The sequence below is a fragment of the Protopterus annectens genome, chromosome 13.part0 (genome assembly GCF_019279795.1).
Source record: "Protopterus annectens isolate FY-2018-M chromosome 13.part0, PAN1.0, whole genome shotgun sequence".
Taxonomy (NCBI): domain Eukaryota; kingdom Metazoa; phylum Chordata; order Ceratodontiformes; family Protopteridae; genus Protopterus; species Protopterus annectens.
In genome coordinates, this window is record NC_056747.1 from 960,817,626 (window position 1) to 960,841,391 (window position 23,766).

The window sequence follows — 23,766 nt, forward strand, 5'->3', positions numbered from 1 at the left end:
TATGTGTTGGCCTAAGTATACTAGCTACAGGTACCTTCCGGAGACCAACAGGTGATATGATGGGGATTTTACGGGCATCAGCATCCAGGGTACTGCACCAGTTCCTGGATGACATGTCAGCACATGTCGGTGAGCACGTATATTTCCCTAATTCCCGTGAGGCATTGGCCAGCAATATGCATCTTTTCCACCAAATAGCAGAATACCCTGAGGTAGTGGATGCAATAGAGTGCACGCACATACACATCAAAGCACCACCCGGTGAGCAGGGTAGGATCTACATCAACTGCAAGGGCTTCCCCTCCATCAACTGCCAGGTCATGTGCGATGCCCAGGGCATAATAAAGAATGTGTGTGCTGGCTGCCCTGGAAGTTATCACAATTCCCACATCTGGCATCTGACGCAGCTGTACCAGAGATTTGCCAATGGGGACATCCCTGATGGTCACCTAGTGGGAGATGCTGGATGCACACTGGAGCCGTGGCTGATGACACCCATCAGAAATGCACACACACCCGAACAAGAACTCCATAATGAGGCACACGCACAAGCAAGAAACATAATTGAGCATGTGTTTGGGATGGTCAAGTCACGGTTCCGGTGCCTGGATACATCTGTTGGAGCCTTGCAATACTCACCAACTATATGTACCCAAATTGTCATGGTATGTGCCATGCTACACAATATTATCCTGTGGAAACAGCTGCAGCAGGAACAACATGGGGCAGGGCCAAACAGCCCCCCACCATTGCCAAGGCCTGCACAGGCACAGCTTGACTCAGAGGAGGAACTTGAGCCTGCCCCAGTAGGCAGAAGGAGGTGTGCCCAGTATGCCCTGGCCTTGGCAAAGAGGCAACGCATAGCACATACACTGACGCAGTAGGAACCCTGGAAATGACACCTCTCTCTGACTCGCACATTCAGTAAAAGGGATGCCGAACTTGACACTACCTGTTTTCAAACAAGTATAGGGAGTGTAATATGAGCATCCGACATAGGCAGCCCTGCAGCACCACCTGAGGCATGAGTCCCTATTTTAGGCAATATAAAGCACTGCTAAACAAATTTTACCAGTATTGAGCCTATTTAAATACAATTGCGTGGAGCTGCGCACCACGCTAACCAACGTAACGTCGGGCAAAGTCGGGCAATGTTGGGCAAAGTCGGGTAAACATGATCACACCTGCTTTACTGTTCCTTAACCAGTCAGGTCTGCCCAGCAGGAAAATAAAAAGTAGAGACAGGGTTCGAACTCAGGGTACTGTGCACTATAGTCACAGTACTGAACCACTAAGCCATGACAGCAATTCACTGGCACAGACACAACTTAAGTCACTCACACATACCAGTTGGGGGGGTCACATACCTAACAGTCACAGCCAGCAGGACAATTGTAGACAAATGTAAACACAAACAAATGCTGTATCATGCCCTCTGAAGAGGCATATGAGTAACCTCCCCCAGGCCTATGCAGACAGATAACAGCAGGCCAGGCAGTGTGATGTGGGTTGGGTGGGCTATGAAGTCACAAACTAATATGCATGTAATTGGAAGCTAAGGTCTGTAGTACAGTGGTATGCCTCAAGCCAGTATGATAGGCAGCAGTACAGACTGAAATGGAGTACCTGACATAGCAGTGCAGGCCTAGCAAATGTGTATGTGTCAGGTGTATCCCTCATCCTATGTACACCCACAGTAACAATCAGGTGTGCCCCCCCGGGTAAAAATGTGCAAATAATAGCTGTCCCCGCCTGTATGTAGAAATGTTGATAAGTCTATGAAAATTGACTCATGGAAGCCCTGCAGGCACAGCATGATCCCTGTCAATGTACAACACAAAGGTGAGCCCTGAAGTAAAAACCAACTTGATTTTTCACACACATATAGTATATATGCCCATAGTGGGCATGCTCACACACTTAAATTTAGCAAATTTCAGTCAGCAACATACTGAAAGGTCATACTGGGCATGCTCACACACTTTAACAAATGAAGCAAATGTCAGTCAACAACATACTGAAAGGTCATACTGGGCATGCTCACACACTTTAACAAATGAAGCAAATGTCTGAGTACAGCATACTGAAAGGTCATACTGGGCATGCTCACACACTTAGCCATGTCTGAGTACAGCAGTGGGCCACACATATCTGGCAGTTGCAGTTCTTACTCCAGACACTTGTCACTATTCACCAATCCTGCCTTGCGCACACAGTGATATGAAAACAGACCCATATAATATATTAGACCCCTGTCATAATCAAACTATGTAATACAAGTACTTAAGTTGTTCAAAGAAAGTGAAAATCCAAAGAAGATCAATAAATCTCCAATCAGTATCATCAAGAAACAATGAGCACTCCTAATATTATCCAAGCCATGTTCCGGCAAAAATATTGCCAAAGAGTCCATAGAGAACCATGAAGCTTTCTTTCACTATGTCATAAATATCAATGTAAACTCATATATGTTCTGAGTCAGTGCAAAGTGTAAATGAATACATGTACATGACTGACATTGCCAACATCTTGTCAGACAGGTTCATACATATTTACCCCACTCTCACTGACAAAAGGGCCCATTACCATACCTGGAGATTGTGAAAACCCAGAAATCACATATACAATGGTTAAACAGCTCTATCCAAACCTAAAAACACGGCGTGTATGGGATGACATGGTTTCCCTGGCTGTGTCATATGTGAACTCCAAAACAAACAGACCCTGCACCTGAACAGTCTGTTGAGACTCACCCTCTGTACAGGATATGAAACTGTTGAATGGGTTACAGCAACCTTTGGCACACTCCACAAGTGTTGGTGCACAACAGACCATGGGAACTATAGTCTTATAAGCCTAATAAGCCTGATCTGCAAGGCCATGCAGTCCATCATTATGGAACTCATAAACAGAGCTATTGGGAGCCTACAAGCACCCAACCCTACCCATTTTGGTTTGGTCAGGGGCAGATCATGGTTCCTAAACCTGCTAGACAGTTTTCAAGGCAGTCACCCAGGACATACATCAATGAAATGAGCTCCACATGGCCTACATAGACCTTGAAAAGCCCTTTTCCAACATCCCATACACGTCATATCCACAAAATCAACAACCTGTGCATAAACACATATATCATCAGATGGATTGCCAACTGGGGCACAGATAGATCCCACAAGGTAAGAATTGTGGTCTCCTGTTCAAGCTGGTAACAACTGCTATCCCCCATGGCTTAGTCCTGGGACCCCTCCTGCCTGGTGTATACGTTTTAGAAATACAGTCAAACACACGAGGGCTATATTTAGCAAAGTTTGTGGATGACTGCAAAAAGGATGTCATAATCAATGTTTGGGACAACAGAGACATCCTTAAAAAGGGTCTCAGTCAGACAGATGTGGTGTCGAAATTATGGCCTCGAGCTACAGTCATACAAATACCACATGGTGGGTAAACACCTTTGACGGGGAGGGATGTTTGGAAATCGCAAGCCCATGAGCCCACAGATGGAAACAGTGGGACTGAGGTCCCCACCCATGGGCAGTCACCACTGCACCTTCACAGCCCAGAGGGTGGCTGTGCTGGGGGCTGTGTAGGAGGGGCAGGCTGACCCAGGAGTTGCGCCACTCGTTTCTCAAGCTGGCGTAGAGGTTCTGCAACAGAACGTTCAATCATCTCTACGCACCACAGCCTGGACCGTTCAAGGGGTGAGAGGTGGCCCTCCTGCACCCACACTTGCGCGGGGGGGCTGAGCCCCATCCCCTGCAGCGCTTTCACCCGAAGGTGGCACAGGGCCAATGGAGGAGGAGGTCCCAGGCTGGGCACCGGACCTGCTGGTGTCAGGTGCCATGGCCAGCTGAGGTGGGACAGGTGGGTCCGCTAGGACTGGCCTTCCCATACGAACTATGTTTTCGGGGGTTTAATAAAGATATGGGTTAGTAACAGTCAACAGCATTCCCAATTAGTTATAACAGCATGCAGAAGTATTCCCATTAATCCAACACACCAGATTTTCAACAGTTGAAAAGCAAGCATAACACATGCATATATAGAACAATAGTGGACATTACAACAGCATGCAAGTTGAATTGATGGCAACAGGCCACCAATATTGTGGTATTTTAACAGGGCACATGCATAGAAATAAATGCAAATATTTATAAACCAATAGGACGTATATCCCAACGAATGTTTTGAGATTAGACATACCGATTGAGGTGTGGAATTGCATTTTTTATGCACATACAGTAGGGTGGAAAAGGATAGCTCAATTAACAACTTATATATCCTTCTAGTTTTCACTGCTTTCCTATTAACTGCAGTTATATGTCCCTTACATGTGTTATTACACTACCCAATGTCCTTATATTGTGCAATTGGATTTTGCTAGATCATTATATACATGAGCTGTATCTTACATAGAAACTGTCCAAGATGCAGATGTTACTGCTGCATATTTTGAGAGTTGCTCACACACACTACTGCTAAGATGGTACACTGACAGCTCTGCTTTCATATCATTATCTACATATGTTCAGGTGAAAGTATCAGTTATATGTTAACAGCTCCCTACACTTCTGGCAGTACACTGACATTTCTGGGGAACACAATACCAAGCTACTCATGTGCCAGATTAATCTGTACATGCTGGGCATGAACCAACAGTTGAGGGCTGTAAATATGCATAAAAGCTACTGGCACTCCCTTCATCCACGTTATATGGGCCTACCCAAGTGTGGGTTAGCACTGCTTAATACAACAGTACTATTTGTAAAATGCAACAGTACAACAACATATCAAAGAAAATGACACAGACGCACTCCAGGAATTATACATTTATTAAAGGATTACTACACTTTTATTTATTGGGTTAAAACACTTTCTGAAGGCTCTCTCATTTATTTTATATAACATTACATGCAGAATAATTACTAACCTGCCTTATGATGCAGCCTTTGCAACCTATCTTCATGGGCTTGCTGATTCATAGCCCAGACACCTGCAGCTGTGAAGTAAATGCAGTGATATTGAGACATACCTATCCATAGTATAGACAAGCATAGCAATTCTTAACTACTTAATACAATGGCTACTTACTCAGTACTAGGGCATTAGGCATCGCACGGGACTCCTGGATCCACTGGTTCAGTAGATCCTCCTTATGTCGCTTCAGGTCAGAATAATGGTGCCTGACCTGCTCACCAGTCCGAGGAACGCCAGTGATACTGGTGAGATCATGAGCAAGACTATTCCGGGCCTCCGTTTTATATTGGGTGCCCTGGTACTGGCCCCGCAGGAGTCTTTCCTCATGATTGTGGACAAGGAGCCAAACCATTACTTTGGTCTCCTCAATGCCCCAGTGTTGCGCTCGAAATCCAGTGCCTTCTCCAACACCGGCCATGCTGACTACAGAAGGGAGCTACAACCAGTTATGGCAAGTATTCCCACCTGTGGAGCTTAAATATGCCTCATTTCCTGCACTTATTTGTGATTGGCCAGTTTTGCAAAAACTCAGCTGTAGGCCCACCTGCTTAGCTGATGTTGGCAATGTTTAATATTCCTTTGATAGATATGTGGCTGTTGAAAGTGCATGGTTATGAAATGCTGTCATGGCTTAGTGGTTATGTATTGTGACTATAGTGCACAGTATCCTGAGTTCAAGCCCTGTCACTGCTTTTTATTTTCCTACTTGCCAGACCTGAATGGTTAAGGTACAGTAAAAGAGGTGTGGCCGTGTTTAGCCGACTTTGCTCAACTTTGCCCGACGTTAACCGATGTTGCACTGGTTAACGCGGTGCACAGCTACGAGCAAATACATTGCGCTTGTTAACGCGGTTCTCTGCTACGAGCAATTGATTTTAAATATGCTAAATACTGCTAAAATGTGCTTAGCAGTGCTTTATATTGCTTAAAATAAGTTACTCATGCCTCAGAATGCATAACAATTTCACCTTCATATATATATATATATATATATATATATATATATATATATATATATATATAACATTTGTTCACTACTACATATAACATTTGAATGCTTTTTACAAAACTTGCACATGATAAATGTCAGGAAATATTTTTGTATACAGATTTCCAACAGAAAATGGAATGTGCAGTAGTGGGACTCAAACTGGGAATGCTTCCTCTTTGTGCGAAGGCTCTAACCACTACGCTATCGCTATTTTGCTTAATTTGCATATTATTTCTTATTATCCTGTTCGGTGTCTCAGCTGCTAACTGTAGCTAAGCAATGGGCAATCCCGCGCAAACACATGCAAATACGGGCAGCTATATCGGAAATAAAAAAAAAAAATGCATTTTAATTTTTAAATTTGTACGAGGTTTAACATATGGGGGAGTGTAGTGTTACAATGTACACATGTGGGCAGACTCGCTTAAGTAACTCGACATTTCTTGGGTTTTGTCAGTGCAGGGGCATGGATTTTTGGACTGTTTGGCAGTCCGACACGCCCCCTACACTCGTCCACGCTCCATGTAAGCTTTAGAGTTGAGGCAGCGCGCCCTCATTAATATGCATGGCGCGCTGCCATCATACTCTTTGACTGACATTTTCGTGTAAGACTAATCTAGTCTTACACGGAAGATTAGTAAATCCTGGGGAATGTCTTTGTATAACGGTGCTGTGCTATCCTTCCACAGCTAGTACATATCCTGTTGTCTTTTTTGATGTACTGTGCATGTGTATGAGACTTGCGTTCCCAAGCATATCCATTCCATCAGTGCTTTAGAATGAAAGCAAAGGAGAAAAGAAGGACTCCGTTGCTCAGTTTTTGTCTTCTTTTTTTATTTAAATAAAAAAAAAAATGTTTTGTACAGTTTGGGGGTAGGAGAAAGACTCAATGGAGGAAATACAATGTAAATCAGGTACGTGTCTTTAGTTTTGACTAACATACCTGATTTTCCTAGTATTTTTTTCGTCCTGTCTCTCTGCTATGTCCAGAGTCCAGATTACAGATTTTCTTTTTTTTTATTTTTGTTAAAAAAAATAAGATAATATTTACAGTATATAGCAATGGAAAAAAAAGTCCAAGCGACAGGACCTTTTTCTATTGGTATATGCTAGGATTTACAACGGGCATGCTGATTGGGCTGACCAATCAGTATGCTCATTTTGTAATATTAATGAGCAGTCATTGTATAATTCACATTCTTTGACTGGCATTGCATATTTAGCAAAATGCTTTTGTGGAACATTCTGTGCTAGAAGCACAGAACATCCTTTACATATTCATAGTAAATGAACACGTAAAATGACATTAGAAGAAACAAAGTGAATAATGCCCTTGGAAAGCATAGCATGGAAAAGACGCATGATAAAAGGTTTTTGTTGCAAGTTTTATAGTTTGTTACCCAGAGCTCAAGAGGGGATGATTTTAAATTAAAAATAGTTGTATTAGTATGCATGTATGTACTATAAAAAGCACTGGGGCCCTAGTTACAGAAGTGTTTTGCAATGAAAACAATAAGATGATAAATTGCCTACACAGAATTCCACCTGTTATGCACTGCACAATTAATGTTTCTCTGAACAGATGCTCAAGTGTCATGAATTATATGAAAAAAACTCTGAAGTGTGAAACCTCATGTTAGTTCATTGATGGGAACTGAATGTTCCATATTGATCTGGAAAGAGTGCTCCATAGAGTGAATTGAGCTGACTTACACACTTATCTGGTTGTTTATAAAAATAAAAGAATTTCAGTAAACAGTTTCAGTACTTTTCAAATGTAATGACAGCAGTGCCTTCTGAGGGGTCTAGTATTTATCAGGTCTTTTATACTCTCTTTCATAGCATTTATTTGTGAGTCTCAACTGTTTACAAAACAGAGCTTTTGAAAACATTTGAAAAAATCAATCTTCTATCATAGATTTAACTAAATTTATTTATGTCTGACTTCCTTTGCATTATATTAAACTATCTCTGTCTGAATCTGGAACTGTAACCATGTCTGCAGTAAGTGACATCTGTATTTTTCAATAAAATCTTCTGTACAAGGTGTTTGATAATGTGTTTCTGGTAAATTTTCTGTGTATTGATTTTTATAGGTATATTAGTTCATTTGCTGTACTGTGGATACTATACAATTTGTTATACAGACATTTTCTGAACTTTGGTATCTTTTTTTTTTTTTTTTTTACAGGGTCAAGCTGATCTTCTAAAAAATGCTAAAAATGAGGCCCTGGACAATTTAAGACAAATACACTATGCAGCACAATCTTGTGGCATTAGCAAGAATGGAACCGCTTCACCAGACCTTTTCCGAGCCAGAACTCTGGATCCGATTCCTGAGACTGAAGGTGCAAGCGACAATGGTTCCAGCTGAACAACACACTCAACATGAATTACGGACACTAGTTTGTCCCAGGCACAGCTGTGTAAGGCTGCAACATATGGCTACAGTTAGAACTGGGAAACTGATGAATCTTCATTGGTGTTTCTGTGAAAAGTTGCACTGTGTAGGATTCTTCTTTGTAGAAGTGAAATCCCATTGGCATAGTCACAGTATCCACAGTTAGTACCATGCAGATGTGTCAGTAAAACAAGGTATTCAGGCAGTAAATATGTGTCATATTTATTCTGGTTTAACTGATATCTATTAAACTTATTCAGGTGAAACAAATGCATTAAAAATCTTTTGAAGTGATGTTTTATAAATGATGTCAAACAACACTGGATAGAAGAACAAATGAAAGCCATAGCACTGGATGGAAAAAAGTGAATGGAAAACAAACAAACAAAAGAGACTGGGCTGGGGACAAATAGGTGCTTCCTTGAAAATATCAGCAAAACTTCTGCTTGCAAGAACCGAACATTGTCAAAATCGTTTGGCCATTAGAATTGCTTGGAAGACATGCTGTCATTTACCACTCACCAGTGATACACGTCATTTTATATTTATGTTATAGATTATTTCATACAGCTTTATCTAACGATTTTAAGACCGTGAAAAAATGCAGTTTTGTGGATGGATAAGAGGATGAGAGTCTGAATATGTATGACAAATGTGCTACCTAGCCAACATTTAATTACATACTTCATTTTACTAGCTAACCCCAGCATCGATTGCTGTTTTATGCACACTCATCAGTCACATAGTAGAACATTCATTGACAACAAAAGGATACATCTCAACAGCTTTATTAAAGAAATATTGTTACTGTTGCTTTTTGTAAATCGCAGTTGTATTGAAATTCTTAACAAATATATTGACGTCTACATTGCAAGGCAGCAATATTTGTCAATTACTGTGCATTTTGTATTTCAGTAACAAGATTAGTCAGTTAAAAAAGTGAGATTCATCCATTTAAAAATTCTTAATTGTAGGGTTCTGATATGAGGACTGTGCAGTTAACAAAAACCTGCAACAATGTGCTGTGCTTAGCAGATAAACAGCTTGGCATATTTCAATACAATTTTGCAGTAATATGCTTATACTTTATTTATTTAGTCTTTGGTAACCTTGAAAACTGAAGTGTCAGACGTGGTTCTTATAAGGGTGACCTGGTATCTTTGGTATGAGTAACTGATTTGATCAAAGTCCAATAGTGAGTGAGGGTGGGATATTTGAATTAAACCTAAGTCAGCAGGATGTAGGTCACTGCAGTCTGTTACTTCAGCCGCTGAGCTATAAGAATAGCCAATGCTGCTGAAATGCTTTCCCATTCTTCAGTCAGATATGTAAAGTCACCTGACAACTGAAAATGAAAATATGTATTTTTTTTGTAGTAGAAGTCATTAACCACTTCTAGTCGCAACATTAACATTCATGGTTGCTTTGACAGAATCCCAAAACACGAAAAATGAACCGAGAATTAGCTTAGCAGTACCAGAACTCTGCTGCTATTAAGAGTGCAATCTGTTTATTTTTTTTCCCAAAGAAATACTGTTGCCTTGCAATCCAGTGTCTAGCAGGATATTGTTATATTGGTATAGTTTACATAAAGGTCTACTGGCATTTTTTTTTTCTGTGCGAGTTTGCATGTAAATGCTGTAATTAACTTTTTTGGGGAGACAAACAAAGGGGATCCTAGGATCCATTTTGGTTTTCACTAAACAATCTGTCTTACTCTTCATTTTGGAGAATTGTTGATTAGGAAATCCTTGCCTGCAGCAAAAATGTGAACTGAATGTGGTATGTTGGCAGGAACACAAAGAAAGGGCTTGGTGGGTGGTGTGATGATTTGAATAGGTATACTACTTGAGAGAAGGAAGGCATGAAAAAACAGAAAGAAACAAACTAGGGAAATTAGCAACAAACTAAACAGGACAAAGCAAAGTGATTAGGGTAAAAAGGGCCAATTTGACCAGTGTACTTACTTTGTTAACAAATAGCTATACATAACTAAGTAACTAAAAGACTGAGTTAAGCATGAGTAGTCAGTCAGAAGTCTACATATCAGTCCCATGATACAAGAGGTCCCCTCTGTGACACTGAACTTGTGTTTAGCAAACTGGGAACTAGAGGGTCTGTGGATGGTAACTGAGTAACTGTGGGTTTACAGCTTCTCTCAGGGTGGGGTACAATTTAGTTTCCTCTATAGATGCAACCCTGGTGGAGACCAGGGGCTGTATTTCAGTTGGAAAAAGGTGAAAGACAAGTAGGTAGATCTTCTACACTGGGGGTATGCACGTGGTCATAAATGCACATGGACTACATTGGTATCCTTATATACAGTGAAAGGAGGTTGTGAATATTGGTAGGTCAAAGGGGAAGAGCTTCTCCTGCCTTTAAGATGGTACAGTATCAGGGTATCTCTTTAATGTCTTACTTCTTGTGGAGATTGGAATAAAGCCCAGGGGAAAGAGCTTTTCCTGACATCAAGGTGGCACAGTATCAGGAAATCTCTTTAATGTCTTACTTGTTATGGAGATATGGGGAAATCCCTGGAAATGGCAGAAGATGAACAGTAGTTGGTGGGGTCCAAATGTCAAAAAACCAAAAGGGTGCAATAGAACTCAAGAGTTTTACAGTTTTTGGCTTCCCTAAGCCTTAGTCACATGGACACTAGTGTCTCAGTAACCTTCTGCGTGCATAATAAATATTGCTATATGACCCAGACTATCTCAGTTAAGTCAGTTTGTACATGGATGAGAAGTCTTCTGCACACCTGAGAATGTGTGGCAATAAGGAACTGTACAGACCACCAGTCCTGTTATGATAGCTGAAGGACAGAGGGGGTGGGGCACTAATTTGTGGTACCAGTCCAGGGCACAAGTTGAGCCAGCTACTCTTCTGAGAATACATACAGGCCTTAGGATGATTTGCTTTCCCACATTAAGTGTCCATGTGTATTTATTACTAAAATTTACAGATTTTCCATATTACGTATGTCTTACATCTTTCACAGGGCATACAGTGTCCAAGACATTTTTACCATTGGCCTGTAATTCCTGTACTCTACACTATAATGTTATTAAAGTAACCCTGTGTAGCTGTGCTTTCCCATCCCAGCTGTTTACCAGTACTGGATAAAGATTACAGGTATGCATTGCTTAACATCCTTCCACACAATGTCCGACTACATATACGTCCAAGGCCAACCACATATGCATCCCGGGGCAAGTGCAATCCCAGATCAAGTATATCATGGCCCCAAAATGTACCAAAACTAGTCCGAGCAAAGCCAACAGGCAAAGGAGGATTATTGACTTAGAAACAAAACTAAAGGTGATTAAATAACATGAAGGTGGAAAAGAAGTGAATCTTATTGCTCGTGAGTTAGGCATGCCTCAACTGACAGTCGCAACTATCCTGAAAACCAAAGAAAAAGTGACCCAAGCTGTGAAAGGATCTGCTCTATTGAAAGTGATAAGATAACTAAAATGTGAGAATGGCCTGTATCTGATATGGAGAAATTGTTAATGACGTGGATTGAGAATCAGACCCAGAAACCTATCCCCCTCACCACCATGATGATCATAGCTAAGGCATGGAGCTTGTTCCAGATGCTTAAAGGAAAAGCAGGACCAGACTGTGATGTTGAGTTTAGTGCTAGCTCTGGATGGCTTAAGTGCTTCAAACAGCAGTTTTCACTACACAATGTGAAAGTGAGTGGTGAGTCTGTGAGTGCTGATGTGAGGGCTGCAGAAGAATTTATGGAAGTTCTGGATAAGCTTATTGTAGATGGTGGATATTTGCCCCAGCAGATCTTCAATATGGATGAAACCTCCCTATTCTGGAAACATATGCCTGAAAGGACATTCGTCCATAAGGAAGCCATGGCATTGCAGGGTTTTAAGGCTTTTAAGGACAGGGTAACAATTTTGTCAAGATGCAATGCTGCAGGCTAGAAATTGAAACCATTTGTGAGCTGGTACAGTGAAAACCCCAGGGCTTTCCAGAACATCAATAAGCACACTTTACTTGTGTACTATAGGAGAAATAAGAAGTCATGGGTAACCCAACAACTCTTTCATGATGTCCTTTTGAATTGTTATGCCACTGAAATGAGGAAGTACCCTCATGAAGAAGGTATACCTTTCAAAATTTTAACAATTAACAATGCTCCAGGACATCCTCCTTTTATTGGTGACCTTCATTCCAATATCAAAATGGTGTTCCTCCCACCAAACATAAGCTGTTTAATCCAGCCAATGGATCAAAGGGTTATTGCTGCTTTTAAGGCTTACTACCTGAGGAGAACCTTTGCTCAGGATATTGATGCAGTTAACAAAGGTACTAGCAAGACACTGATGCAGTTCTTGAAGGAATGCAACATCTACCACTGCATATTGAACCTTGCTTGGGCATGGGATGATGTCACCAAAGAATGCATGAATGGTATCTGGAAGAAGACTTTGAAGAGATTCACCCACGACTTTGACGTATTTGCTTGAGATGAGGAGGTTGCAAGGATAAACAAAACTGTTGAGATGGCAAACAGCCTTGACCTGGAGGTGGATGATGAAGGCATAAAAGAACTTTTAGAAGCGTTTCCTGAAGAATTAACAAATGAGGACTTGCTGGAGCTGGAACAGGAGCAGTTAGCTGAAGAGGAGGCATGGGAAAAGGAATCAGTAGAGGAAGAAGATGAAGAACAGGTATAGAAAAGATTCACTGTGACAGGACGAGACAAAATGTTTGCAGACTTATACAATTTGCTTAAGAGTGTAGAAAACATGGACCCGGACATTGGATGCTTTTCACTGCTAGAAAGAAATGCTCATGCTGTATGTGCTGCATATAAAGAAATCTGTGAAGAAAAAAGAAACAAAGTAAACAACCACATTAGACAAATTCCTGAAGAAGCAAACACCTACCCACGAAGAGTCTCAACCAGGTCCTTCAGGTGTTGCAGAAGGTGAAATTGACATTTTGGTGATGATGTGTCAACGCAGATAGTTGAGCATGAGACTATTCCAGCGGGAGAAAACGTGGAAGTGATGGGCAGCGATGACAATGTGGATGACCCTGATCCTGTGTAATGTGTGTTTGGTATAAGAAAGTTTAAAGAGTGGGTGATGTAAGAAAATGTAAAGTTTAAAATGTGTGATACTGTATAAGAATACGAACGTTTAAAGGAAAAATTAAAAAACTTAAAAACTGCAAATAAACTCTTTACAAGCAAAGGTTCATTTAATTTACTGTAGTGTACAGTATGTTCATTATCATGTGCATATACTCACCCAACACTACATTATCCTGCAAGCTCCATTTGTAGTAAGTACTGTATGCCTGTACTATGTGTGCTCAGTATTGTGTATTACTGTATGTATACTGTGTATGTGATGCACATTACTTAACCCTTTTATTACATAGCCATATACAATACAATAATACAGTACTGTATTAGTTAAAATATGGTAAAGAATATTGGCTATTTAGTCAGTAGAAGTAGTACAGTACAGTGCAATAGGGTTGTGCAGTATAGTATACTTACAATGTTCACACAATGTATGTCCTAGTCACCTAACATCCTATTGCACAGAACCTATCCCAGATGTTAAGTGATGCACACCTGTATTCATTCCAATATTGAGCTTAAATGGTTTCAGATAATGTCATGCACTGTGCACTAGGATCTATGACTTGAGGAGTGTATTATTAGATTAAATAACATATAACCAAGTTATAATTATTCTTATGTATAAGGCAGGTATGAATGTCTTTTCGAAGTAAAGTTAGTGTGCTAGCAACAGGTCATGATGTTTGCACACACTTATAAATTCTTAGAAGTGATTTACCATTTTCAGTATCAGTCATGTATCACCCTTCAGACAGGCTTATGGTATAGACAGGTAGACTGTATGCCATCATTTGTAACATGAGACAGGATTTAAAAGGCATGGGTCTCAACTGCAATCTGTGTGCGCATTTTTCACTTTTTCTAGACAGTGAAGATTTCAGAGGGTGAGAGCTGAGGACTGCAGTCATCACTCTGCAGGGGGTAGAGGGCACACTTCCATATACCCACAATATTCAGCTAAAGTGTGGAGCACTTTTTAGTGAATATTAATCCCTTTAGTTCCTGGGTGCATGGAGTAGACTTTCTTAACCCCCCCCAGGGGTGCACCTGTGCTGGTTTTCAACCAGCATTTTCATCCTGGGATGGGCAACAGTGCCAATCACTTATTACTATCCTTCCCTGGCCACTAATTGAATGTAGATTCCCTACCATGGTTGGCAAGGCCCCATCCTTTTGTATTACAAAGATTTGAATGAGACCTACTAATGCAAATATATTGTACGTGAGAACATGATTGAAGATATTATCATTGGTAGTAAGGGAGAGTAGTATAGAAATGAAAGAAAAAGTACCCTAATTACCCTTATGAGAGAGGGCCATACTTTAAGTGCAGGCACACAAACAAGCTAGAGCTAATATGAGTTTCTGTATCCATAATTACTAGTTATTAAAGTGCGTAGTGTTGAGAAAGGGCTACTGAAGTTTGAGTATTCAGGTGGACCTATGTAGAACAAAAGACAAAAGAGGAAAGTAAACTGCTTTAAACTGCAGCTTAATGGTAATGCACGCTAGAGAGAGTATAAAGTGACATAGATCAGTTAGTACATGAAACAGGTTAGTGTTTCTTTAAGGTAGCTAAAGCTTACAGTGAGTCATGTGCTCCTGCGGCCTTAGTCAATCTTTAGTAAAGCTTCTTTATGAAGGCAACTCTTGTCTCATTTGCCGCATTTGTTCATCATGCATTCTGTATTCCTAATATCAATATACATACATAACATAATGTGATCTGAAAGGCATTAAAGACGGTAATAAGTGACATGATGTCAGAGCTGAACTTGTCTTAATGGCAGAGGCTGCTTTTGACCATGCACTGCATTTTTTCTGACCTGCTGCTGTTTCCAAAAATCCATGTGCGTTCTAATTATGCCTCTGTTGCGTTGCTACCATGGGTAGTAATATGTCACAATCGGTAAAACTGAGCAATTAAAATTAAGTGAAAAATGATATTATTCATTTTCTTTCTTCCGTCCTTTCCTTCATTCTTCCTTTCTTCCGTTCTTTCTTAAATCGTTTCCTACATTGTAATGTTTTAAATGCAGAAAGTCTATCTTCCATTGGAATTTGTGAAACTCTGAATAAAAAAAAAATGCAGAATTAAAGGAATATGTAGAGCCTTCATAGCAGGAGGCATTCTAATTCACATAAAATGGTATAGGGAACAGTCTGGAAGCTTCTGACATAACTTTTTACTGAAATGTTGGCATTCGTAATGTGGAGTGCTGACATACTGAAAAAGAAGGGTGAAAACTCAGAAGAAAAGCAAATCTTGAAGATTTCCTAAAGGTCTCCTTTAAACTTCTTTTTTGCAGTGGGGCAAGCACCCCAGACTTCTCCCCCCAAACACGTATATACCAGCTCTGAGATTGCCATACCTTTGAGAAGAGGGAATATTCAGGGAAATGGCCATCTTAGATCTGGTATGTGCAAGTCCATTTTACAGACATTCAGTCTCTGTGTTTCAGGACTTGCTCTAGCGGGTCCTGACATTTCATATGGTTACTTTCTGACATAGCTGGTGGTATATTTGTTAAATCTGTATTGCAGATTACACCATAATTGCAGCATACATATAAAATCAGCTGGTAGATGAGCAAACCATATAACTGAGGCATACTGCAGTCCTGGATATTAAAACTTGTGGAGTAAGATGACTCAAAGCTTTAGCATAGCTGCACGGTATTCTGTGCAACCTGCTTAGTATTTGGTGACACCTAAAGAAGCATTTGACCAGAAACAATAAAAAGATAAACCTGTTTCTGTCTTGTAAATCTTGCAACTCCAGAGTCACTCACAATAACTAATCTGCAAATAAAAAGGCTAAATGTCATTAAGAAGACTGATTTTAACAGAATGAAATATTACGGTCTTGTGTTAAAAAATCGAGGTTTCTTATACAACTGATTTGTACTGCAAAGAACATTTGCCTCTTAGAATTTCTACTTTATGAAGTATAAGGCTGTATATCTCCCAAAAAAGCATCATGTGTCTGTTAGTGGTGAATACCCAAACTTTCTAATAGGCAAATGACATGGCCATTTTCTGCCTAGCCTAACCATGTTAAACATATGTGTGCTTATAGTATGGCCGTACTTGTCTACAGAATAAATAATTGATCCTGAGCTATCATTTGCTGTGGATCTGGTCACATTTTATATGTGAGCTTACCCCTAGTAGTTAACAATAAGTTATTTTTAATCATCTGTATAGACTAAACAAGTGACATTAAGTAGCAGACAAGTGCTGCTATAACAAAATGCATTTTAGTGATATCATGGCTATTCTGGGATGCCAGCTTCATTAGTACACTTCAACACTGCACCCAGTGCTTATAGCAATTAGGAGCACTGCTTAGTTTATATTAGTACACTCCAACACTGCACCCACTGTTTATAGCAATTAGGAGAGCTACTTAGTTTACATTAGTACACTCCAACATTGCACCCAGTGCTTATAGCAATTAGGAGCACTGCTTAGTTTATATTAGTACACTCCAACATTGCACCCACTGCTTACAGCAATTAGGAGCACTGCTTAGTTTATATTAGTACACTCCAACATTGCACCCAGTGCTTATAGCAATTAGGAGCACTGCTTAGTTTATATTAGTACACTCCAACATTGCACCCAGTGCTTATAGCAATTAGGAGCACTGCTTAGTTTATATTAGTACACTCCAACATTGCACCCAGTCCTTATAGCAATTAGGAGCACTGCTTAGTTTATATTAGTACACTCCAACATTGCACCCAGTCCTTATAGCAATTAGGAGCACTGCTTAGTTTATATTAGTACACTCCAACATTGCACCCAGTGCTTATAGCAATTAGGAGCGGTACTTAGCTTATATTAGTACACTCCAACATTGCACCCACTGCTTATAGCAATTAGGAACGGTACTTAGCTTATATTAGTACACTCCAACATTGTACCCAGTGCTTATAGCAATTAGGACCACTACTTAGTTTATATTAGCACACTCCAACATTGCACCCAGTCCTTATAGCAATTAGGAGCACTGCTTAGTTTATATTAGTACACTCCAACATTGCACCCAGTCCTTATAGCAATTAGGAGCACTGCTTAGCTTATATTAGTACACTCCAACATTGCATCCAGTGCTTATAGCAATTAGGAGCAGTACTTAGCTTATATTAGTACACTCCAACATTGCACCCACTGCTTATAGCAATTAGGAGTGGTACTTAGCTTATATTAGTACACTCCAACATTGCACCCACTGCTTATAGCAATTAGGAATGGTACTTAGCTTATATTAGTACACTCCAACATTGTACCCAGTGCTTATAGCAATTAGGACCACTACTTAGTTTATTCTTGCAGATAACAAAAAAGAAAGTCAACAAAATAGGAAACTATGTCACAGTTCAAACAGGATCATATATTTCAGAGCTGTGAGGATGACCTGATGCACATCATGGACCTCACACTTTTGTCTAAGAACAACTCCAAACACACTACAATGCTTACATGAGTGTATAACATCCAGCCAGTCTTCATTGGTAGTCAGATTCTCACATTTGTCATTTATCGAAGTAGACAGGTAATGTGCTGTGCCCTGGGAAGTTTATATCTTCTTACAGATCGTCTGTAAGTTGGTTTGGGGTGATAGCAGTTAGAGTTTTCTCTTTCTTCAACGTGTCTTGAAAATATGGCCTCAAATAAAATTCACCAGACCTTTGAAATTTTGTACACCACAGTATACACTTTTCAAAATTATTTGTTTACTTTGTGCATTGAAACATGCTAAGTTTAAATAAAAAGCAAAATATCTTGTCAAGTAGCTTTTTTTTTTCAAAAAGCCATTTCAGTTATTTATTTATTTTTTTGTTAAAGCTCTTCTTTAAGGAGGTTTTTCATTAATGAAAATGTATAATACATATAACACACCACGAGTCACTGGTCTGTAGAAAGAAAAACTTGAACACGAGTATTAGATGAGTGCTTTTGTTCCCTTTATTGTTTACAACGGAACATCTTCAGATAAATTGGTGTATTTCACTCCACCAATTTATACTAACACAAGCCAGTCACACACCTTTATTAATCAATTGATTAATCAAAATCCTTAAAGCTATAAAAACAAATCTCATAAATATTAATGAAAAGGTATTACTGTCCAGAAAGATGCACTATCTGGAGTGGGGAAAGGATGCTCTTACAGAGAGAAAGGATACTACATTCTGGAAGTTTGTGTTCAGTTCCAAAAATCCTGTCTCCACCCTTGTGCTTAGGAATATATACGTATATGTTATTAGTTATGCCTTATTTTCTTCCTTTTGTAGTTATGCTTCAACTGTTGCCTTTTACTTTTTATAATACCACTATGACCAGTTTAGTAGAGCATGGAGGATTTAATAGAAGGGGCATGCTTGTAGAAGTCTTGAAACTGTGTAATAAAGGAGCAGATGGAGAAACAGTGAAGGTGTAGGAAAGAAAATGCAGCCATTGTTTAAGTGAGAAAAATAAGGGGATAGGGGTGTAGTCTGAAAATGAGGGGAGGAGAAGCTGCAGTATTTTCACTGATTTGTTTTCAGTATTGCAAAGTTACTTTTATGTGGGAAGTTATTTTGCCCTCCGGTGATCTTGGACTGAGTTTTCTCAATTACCAAAAAAGAGAAAATGAGTCTGTAAATTAGCAGAAAGCCAAAATAAATTAAGCCAATGTTTGTATTTTCTAACCTACACAACAGTTTTCCAGTTTCTTTTAGTTTTTTCTTGAGATTTGAAATTTCTGTACAAGTAGCAATGGTTTGCAAGCAATTCATACAGCAAGGATAGTCAGCTAAACATCTCAAGTGCAAACATTCTTACATTTCAAAATTCTTTGTTTTCAGATGTGTTGGCAAAGACTGGACCATCTACAAACTATGTGTAGTAGTAACCAGGGGCTGTAATAAATTCAGATTTTTATTTTTTTCCTAGCAGCTAAATGGAAATGCATTGTAAATGAATGTTATTCCCAGATGAGTAACCCAAGGAATGTTTGTCATGCATGCTGCTCAGGATCTGATGGTTATTAAGTTAACAGAGGCAGTGTCTTAATGTGGGCTTGTGTTTGTGAAAGAAATTATTTGTTTAAATGAAATGCAAGATGCTGTTCGTTGAAGAATTCATTGAGAGATAATGCAATGGGAAGGATAGGATTTGTTTATTTCTGAAACCTGTTCATGATGTATAGTTTATGGTCCATTTCCACCTGTCTTAAAGAACTTCATTACAGTAGACTCATAAAATCATTTTAGAGCTAGAATAAAAAATGTGCAACACTTAAGCGCTGCCTAAAAACAGTTTGTTATAATACTTTCTTTTCAAAGAGTCTGCACGTAGTATGCACTTTAGTACTTGAATAAATGGAACTTTTTTGGCTGTTACTGTGTGATTGCACTGCTCTTTCTATGTGTTGCCTTATAAAACTGTGTAACACTAAGATAGCTGTGTAGAGTAGAGCTTTCTGGTCACATGGACTTATTAGAGGCAGTCCCATGGTTCAGCCTGACAATGGAGAAGGAGGACATCTACATAGTGCAGGTAACCTGGGCCTCAGTCCTCAGTGATAACTAGATATTCAGTCACCAAAGTGAAACTTTAATATACTGTGAATTATTCATGTTTGTGAATGGAAATGTGGCTGTGTCTGGTGCAGAAGTGTGAAACATATGATTTGTTCTTAATACCATTAACAGTAAAGATAAGGACTATTTTTTCTGCCACTGTTACTGCATGCCTTTATTCTTATACTGATTAACTAATATTGCAAGCCTAATTAATTGCCTGAAAATTAGAATAATAATACATGTGTGACACAGACCATGTGCTGGTAACTGAATTCCTGTTACAGATCTAAGCAATGCTGCTTTGCCCAGGACATGAGATGATCCTTGAAGAGAGTTCTACAATGTCTGAAATGTTGCTTGCTAGAGACCAGTAAGGGACTGCATTGCTAAAACACAAAAGTTTTAATCATTGAAATACATTTTCAGTTTTATTAACTAGAAGCATTTCTACTTGATAGTATCATATGTGTTATATGAAACAATGCTCTGTCTAGATGCAAATATCTCAGAAAGTGAGACATCAGATATTTAATATTCCAAAGATTAAATGTGATATTATTTAGCCAGCTTTACATGTGAGTGTGTTAAAATTAAAAGTGGATATGTTTAGCCTTTGCAACTATTATATTGAATTTTACTAAGCCTTTTGTGGTTATGACCACATTCATAAAGCCTTGTACAAATATTGACTGGGGTTTATAGAAATGGCCTGCACTCCTGCATGATGCTTGCACAGCTTGGTGGCACTGTGTGGTGGCATAATCATATTCAGAGTGAGACAAGCAGTGCTTCCACTCAGGTAGCTGTGCTATGGTGCATGTAAGTGAGCAAAACAGTAAATACACAAGTGTAGTAATCCATGTAATGAAATTTGTGCACAAAATCATGAGACAATCCATAGAGCAGACACGTGCCACCTTCTGTGAATGCAACAAGAACTAAAAATGAGATTTCAGAAATCACTGCTTCTCAAACTATATGCATCGTGGCTACACTAAGTGTGCTAGCATGTCCTTCAGCCAGATGGAAGAAAACAGCTTGTAAATCTATATAGTAATACACAGTTTACATCTGTGCAGGAATGCCTGTAAAATTCATAAGCGGGAGAAAAAGGGTATATAAGACAGAGGTAATATGGGAAAGACAGCAAGCAGAAGGACACAAAGAAGGATATGTATGAATGTTCACGGTCGGGGAAGATAGGGTAATACTTTTTTGTGGGACATTGGGACCCCCCTTTATGATAGAGAAGGGAAGTGTGAGAAAGATGAAAGGAAAGGAAAAGAAAAGAGAAAGAAAGACAGTAAGTTAGAGTGCAGGGGGAGACAGGCACACAGGCAACAGCAGATGTGCACACACATGAATAGGGAGTCATTGGATGGGCAGGGGAAAACAGAGGGCAAATAAATCATGATAAGGAGGATTAGAGAATGTACACTGTATGGGCATGACACAAAAAGAAGGGGTCACATCAGGGTGGGGATATGGTAGCGTACGAGTACCAGCCTGATGTATGCCACCCAGGTCCAAGGGGATGTGCAAAGAAAGATTTTGATAATCACTTTGGGAACTAGGATGTGAACTAATGCTGGATATATGAATATTAACTATATTATTTAGTGATACATTTATTCTTTATTGACTATATTAGTCCCGTTATGCTGGTGCCCTCTTTTCACGGTAAACAGAGGTGGTATTTATACTACAATGGGAAATTTGGTAAGGACATTAGGAACTTCCCCTACTGTTTTCAATAGGTCACTGACACTTCAACCCAAAAGAACACAGGTTTAATAAGGTTAAGCGCTTTTCGTCTCTACAATAGCAGACTTACTCAGACAATTTAACAAAGCAAGCACTCTGTTTTAAATACGTCAGCTGATGCATTAAAAAAAATCAATCAACCAATCACATTTAAACCTAAAATATCACTAAATACAAGGTACACAATACAAAATATGATAAAATGAAATGAAGTGAAATGAAATAAAATAAAAACAAAATGAAGTAAAGTGAAATGGAGTGAAAAACATTGTCATCTCACTGCATTAAAACGTATCCTTGTTATTATTATACACATAATGCTGGTACAAAGAAATGTGCTAAATAAAGATGTTTATAAGTTGTATTAAATTAAGCAAGAAAAAAGAGAAACGTAGCTAACAAAACACTACATTCCCTATAAATCACATCTAATTAACACCTAAGGATAAACCCTAAGCAAACAGAAAACATCACTCTAACATATTAAATTTCTCAATTTTAAAATAGATGCAATAGAGGTGACTTTGTTTAACCCAGGAGGGTTGTATGAGTTCAACCTAAGTTGCCAGAGAAGCACTTGTTTTTCTAGCATTAGATGGTAAGAACCCCCTTTTATACTCACTGGTACTTGCATAATTACTTTGAAAAGGAAGTGGTGGGTAGAATGTTCTGAACAGTGTCTAGCTAGGGCATTAGTAGGGGTCTTTTTCCTAATATGGTAAGTGTGCTCATAGATTCTCTCCTTTAATCTCCTGTCAGTCTTCCCAACATAAATGCTGGGCAGGCTGCACAGGTAGCCAGGTAAACAACAGATTTGGGATTGCAATTGAGTTTACCCTTCACTCTTATTCTATTGGTACCAATTCCAAGTTGTGTCCCTGTGGTTTCTCAACACCAAAGGCATGTATGTTACCTGTTGTGCCACTGATATTAAGCTTGTGAGTAAAGCTTGCAGCATCTACAAATGGTCATGATGTTGTTTTCCACCCAGTGAGTTTCAAAAGGCAGGAAATCACACCTCTGTTTTGTAAAGTGTGAATTTGTGGATATAACATTTGGAGAAAGGATTGGCACCAGTAGGTGTAACTAGCAGCTAATAGAAAAATAAAGGTTTTGGAAGGAATGGGTAAGTGCAATGCACTTTTGTTAATTAAAGGTAGAGGTGTTGGAAATGTACTTTGGAGATGTAGAAGTTAGAGTGGAAAACTGGAGAAATATTTTGCACAAAATAAGGGTGGTTCCACAGCTGTTAAAGCAATTTGTGCTATCCATAATACAAGGGGTGTGGTTATGGTTCAATATATGGTCCAGTTTAGTTTAATTTACTGAACATTTGTTTTGAGGGCAATGTGAGGCAATTATGTTGGGTGATTCATGGAAAACAGCAACACAGTAAACAAAATAAATGTCCAGAAGGGAAACAATGGCAGTTTGACAATGCAGGCCATAAGACAACATAATTTCTTTTAAAGTAAGGAAAGGGAAATACTAATGGTGAAAAATAAATTTTAGAAATGCTTAACTTGGTATTAGGGTAGGAAAACTATACAAAAAAGTCTCAAAAATGGAGTTTGTGTGGTAATTAGTTCATGAAATTTTATCCATAAAAATGGATGTGAAATATCAGGGCCGGACTTTAGAAATGTTATTGCCAGGGGTAAATCCCTCTTACCACTGTCAGTAGTCATTTCTTATTCAGAGGCAGCCATACTGCAGTACTTTACCTCAAAGAGGTGGAACATTATGGTGGGCTGCCCCTCTGGCCTATTGCAAATGCTAATGAGGCTTTCAGGGGTAATGGCACATGATAAACCCATGTGTTTTCCCCAGAATGTTCAACTACATATATCACCATCATCAACTGTGTTAGTTAACTCAGCCAAAAGTGCAGGGTTACCCATTACTCTCAATGGGTGAGATCACATTAGAGGTAACTATGTGT

At 39.3% G+C, this 23,766-nt stretch overlaps 1 protein-coding gene across 1 annotated transcript in view; it reads left to right on the forward strand.

The window, feature by feature from the left end:
* LOC122787816 (inactive phospholipase C-like protein 2) overlaps positions 1-19,877 on the forward strand; it is a 1,808,356-nt gene extending 1,788,479 nt beyond the window's left edge. The window contains exon 6 of the mRNA XM_044054724.1: positions 8,160-19,877. Coding sequence (XP_043910659.1) covers positions 8,160-8,342 — 183 coding nt within the window. The 3' untranslated portion in view covers positions 8,343-19,877. The remainder of the gene's footprint in view (positions 1-8,159) is intronic.
* The last annotated feature ends 3,889 nt before the right edge of the window (positions 19,878-23,766 follow it).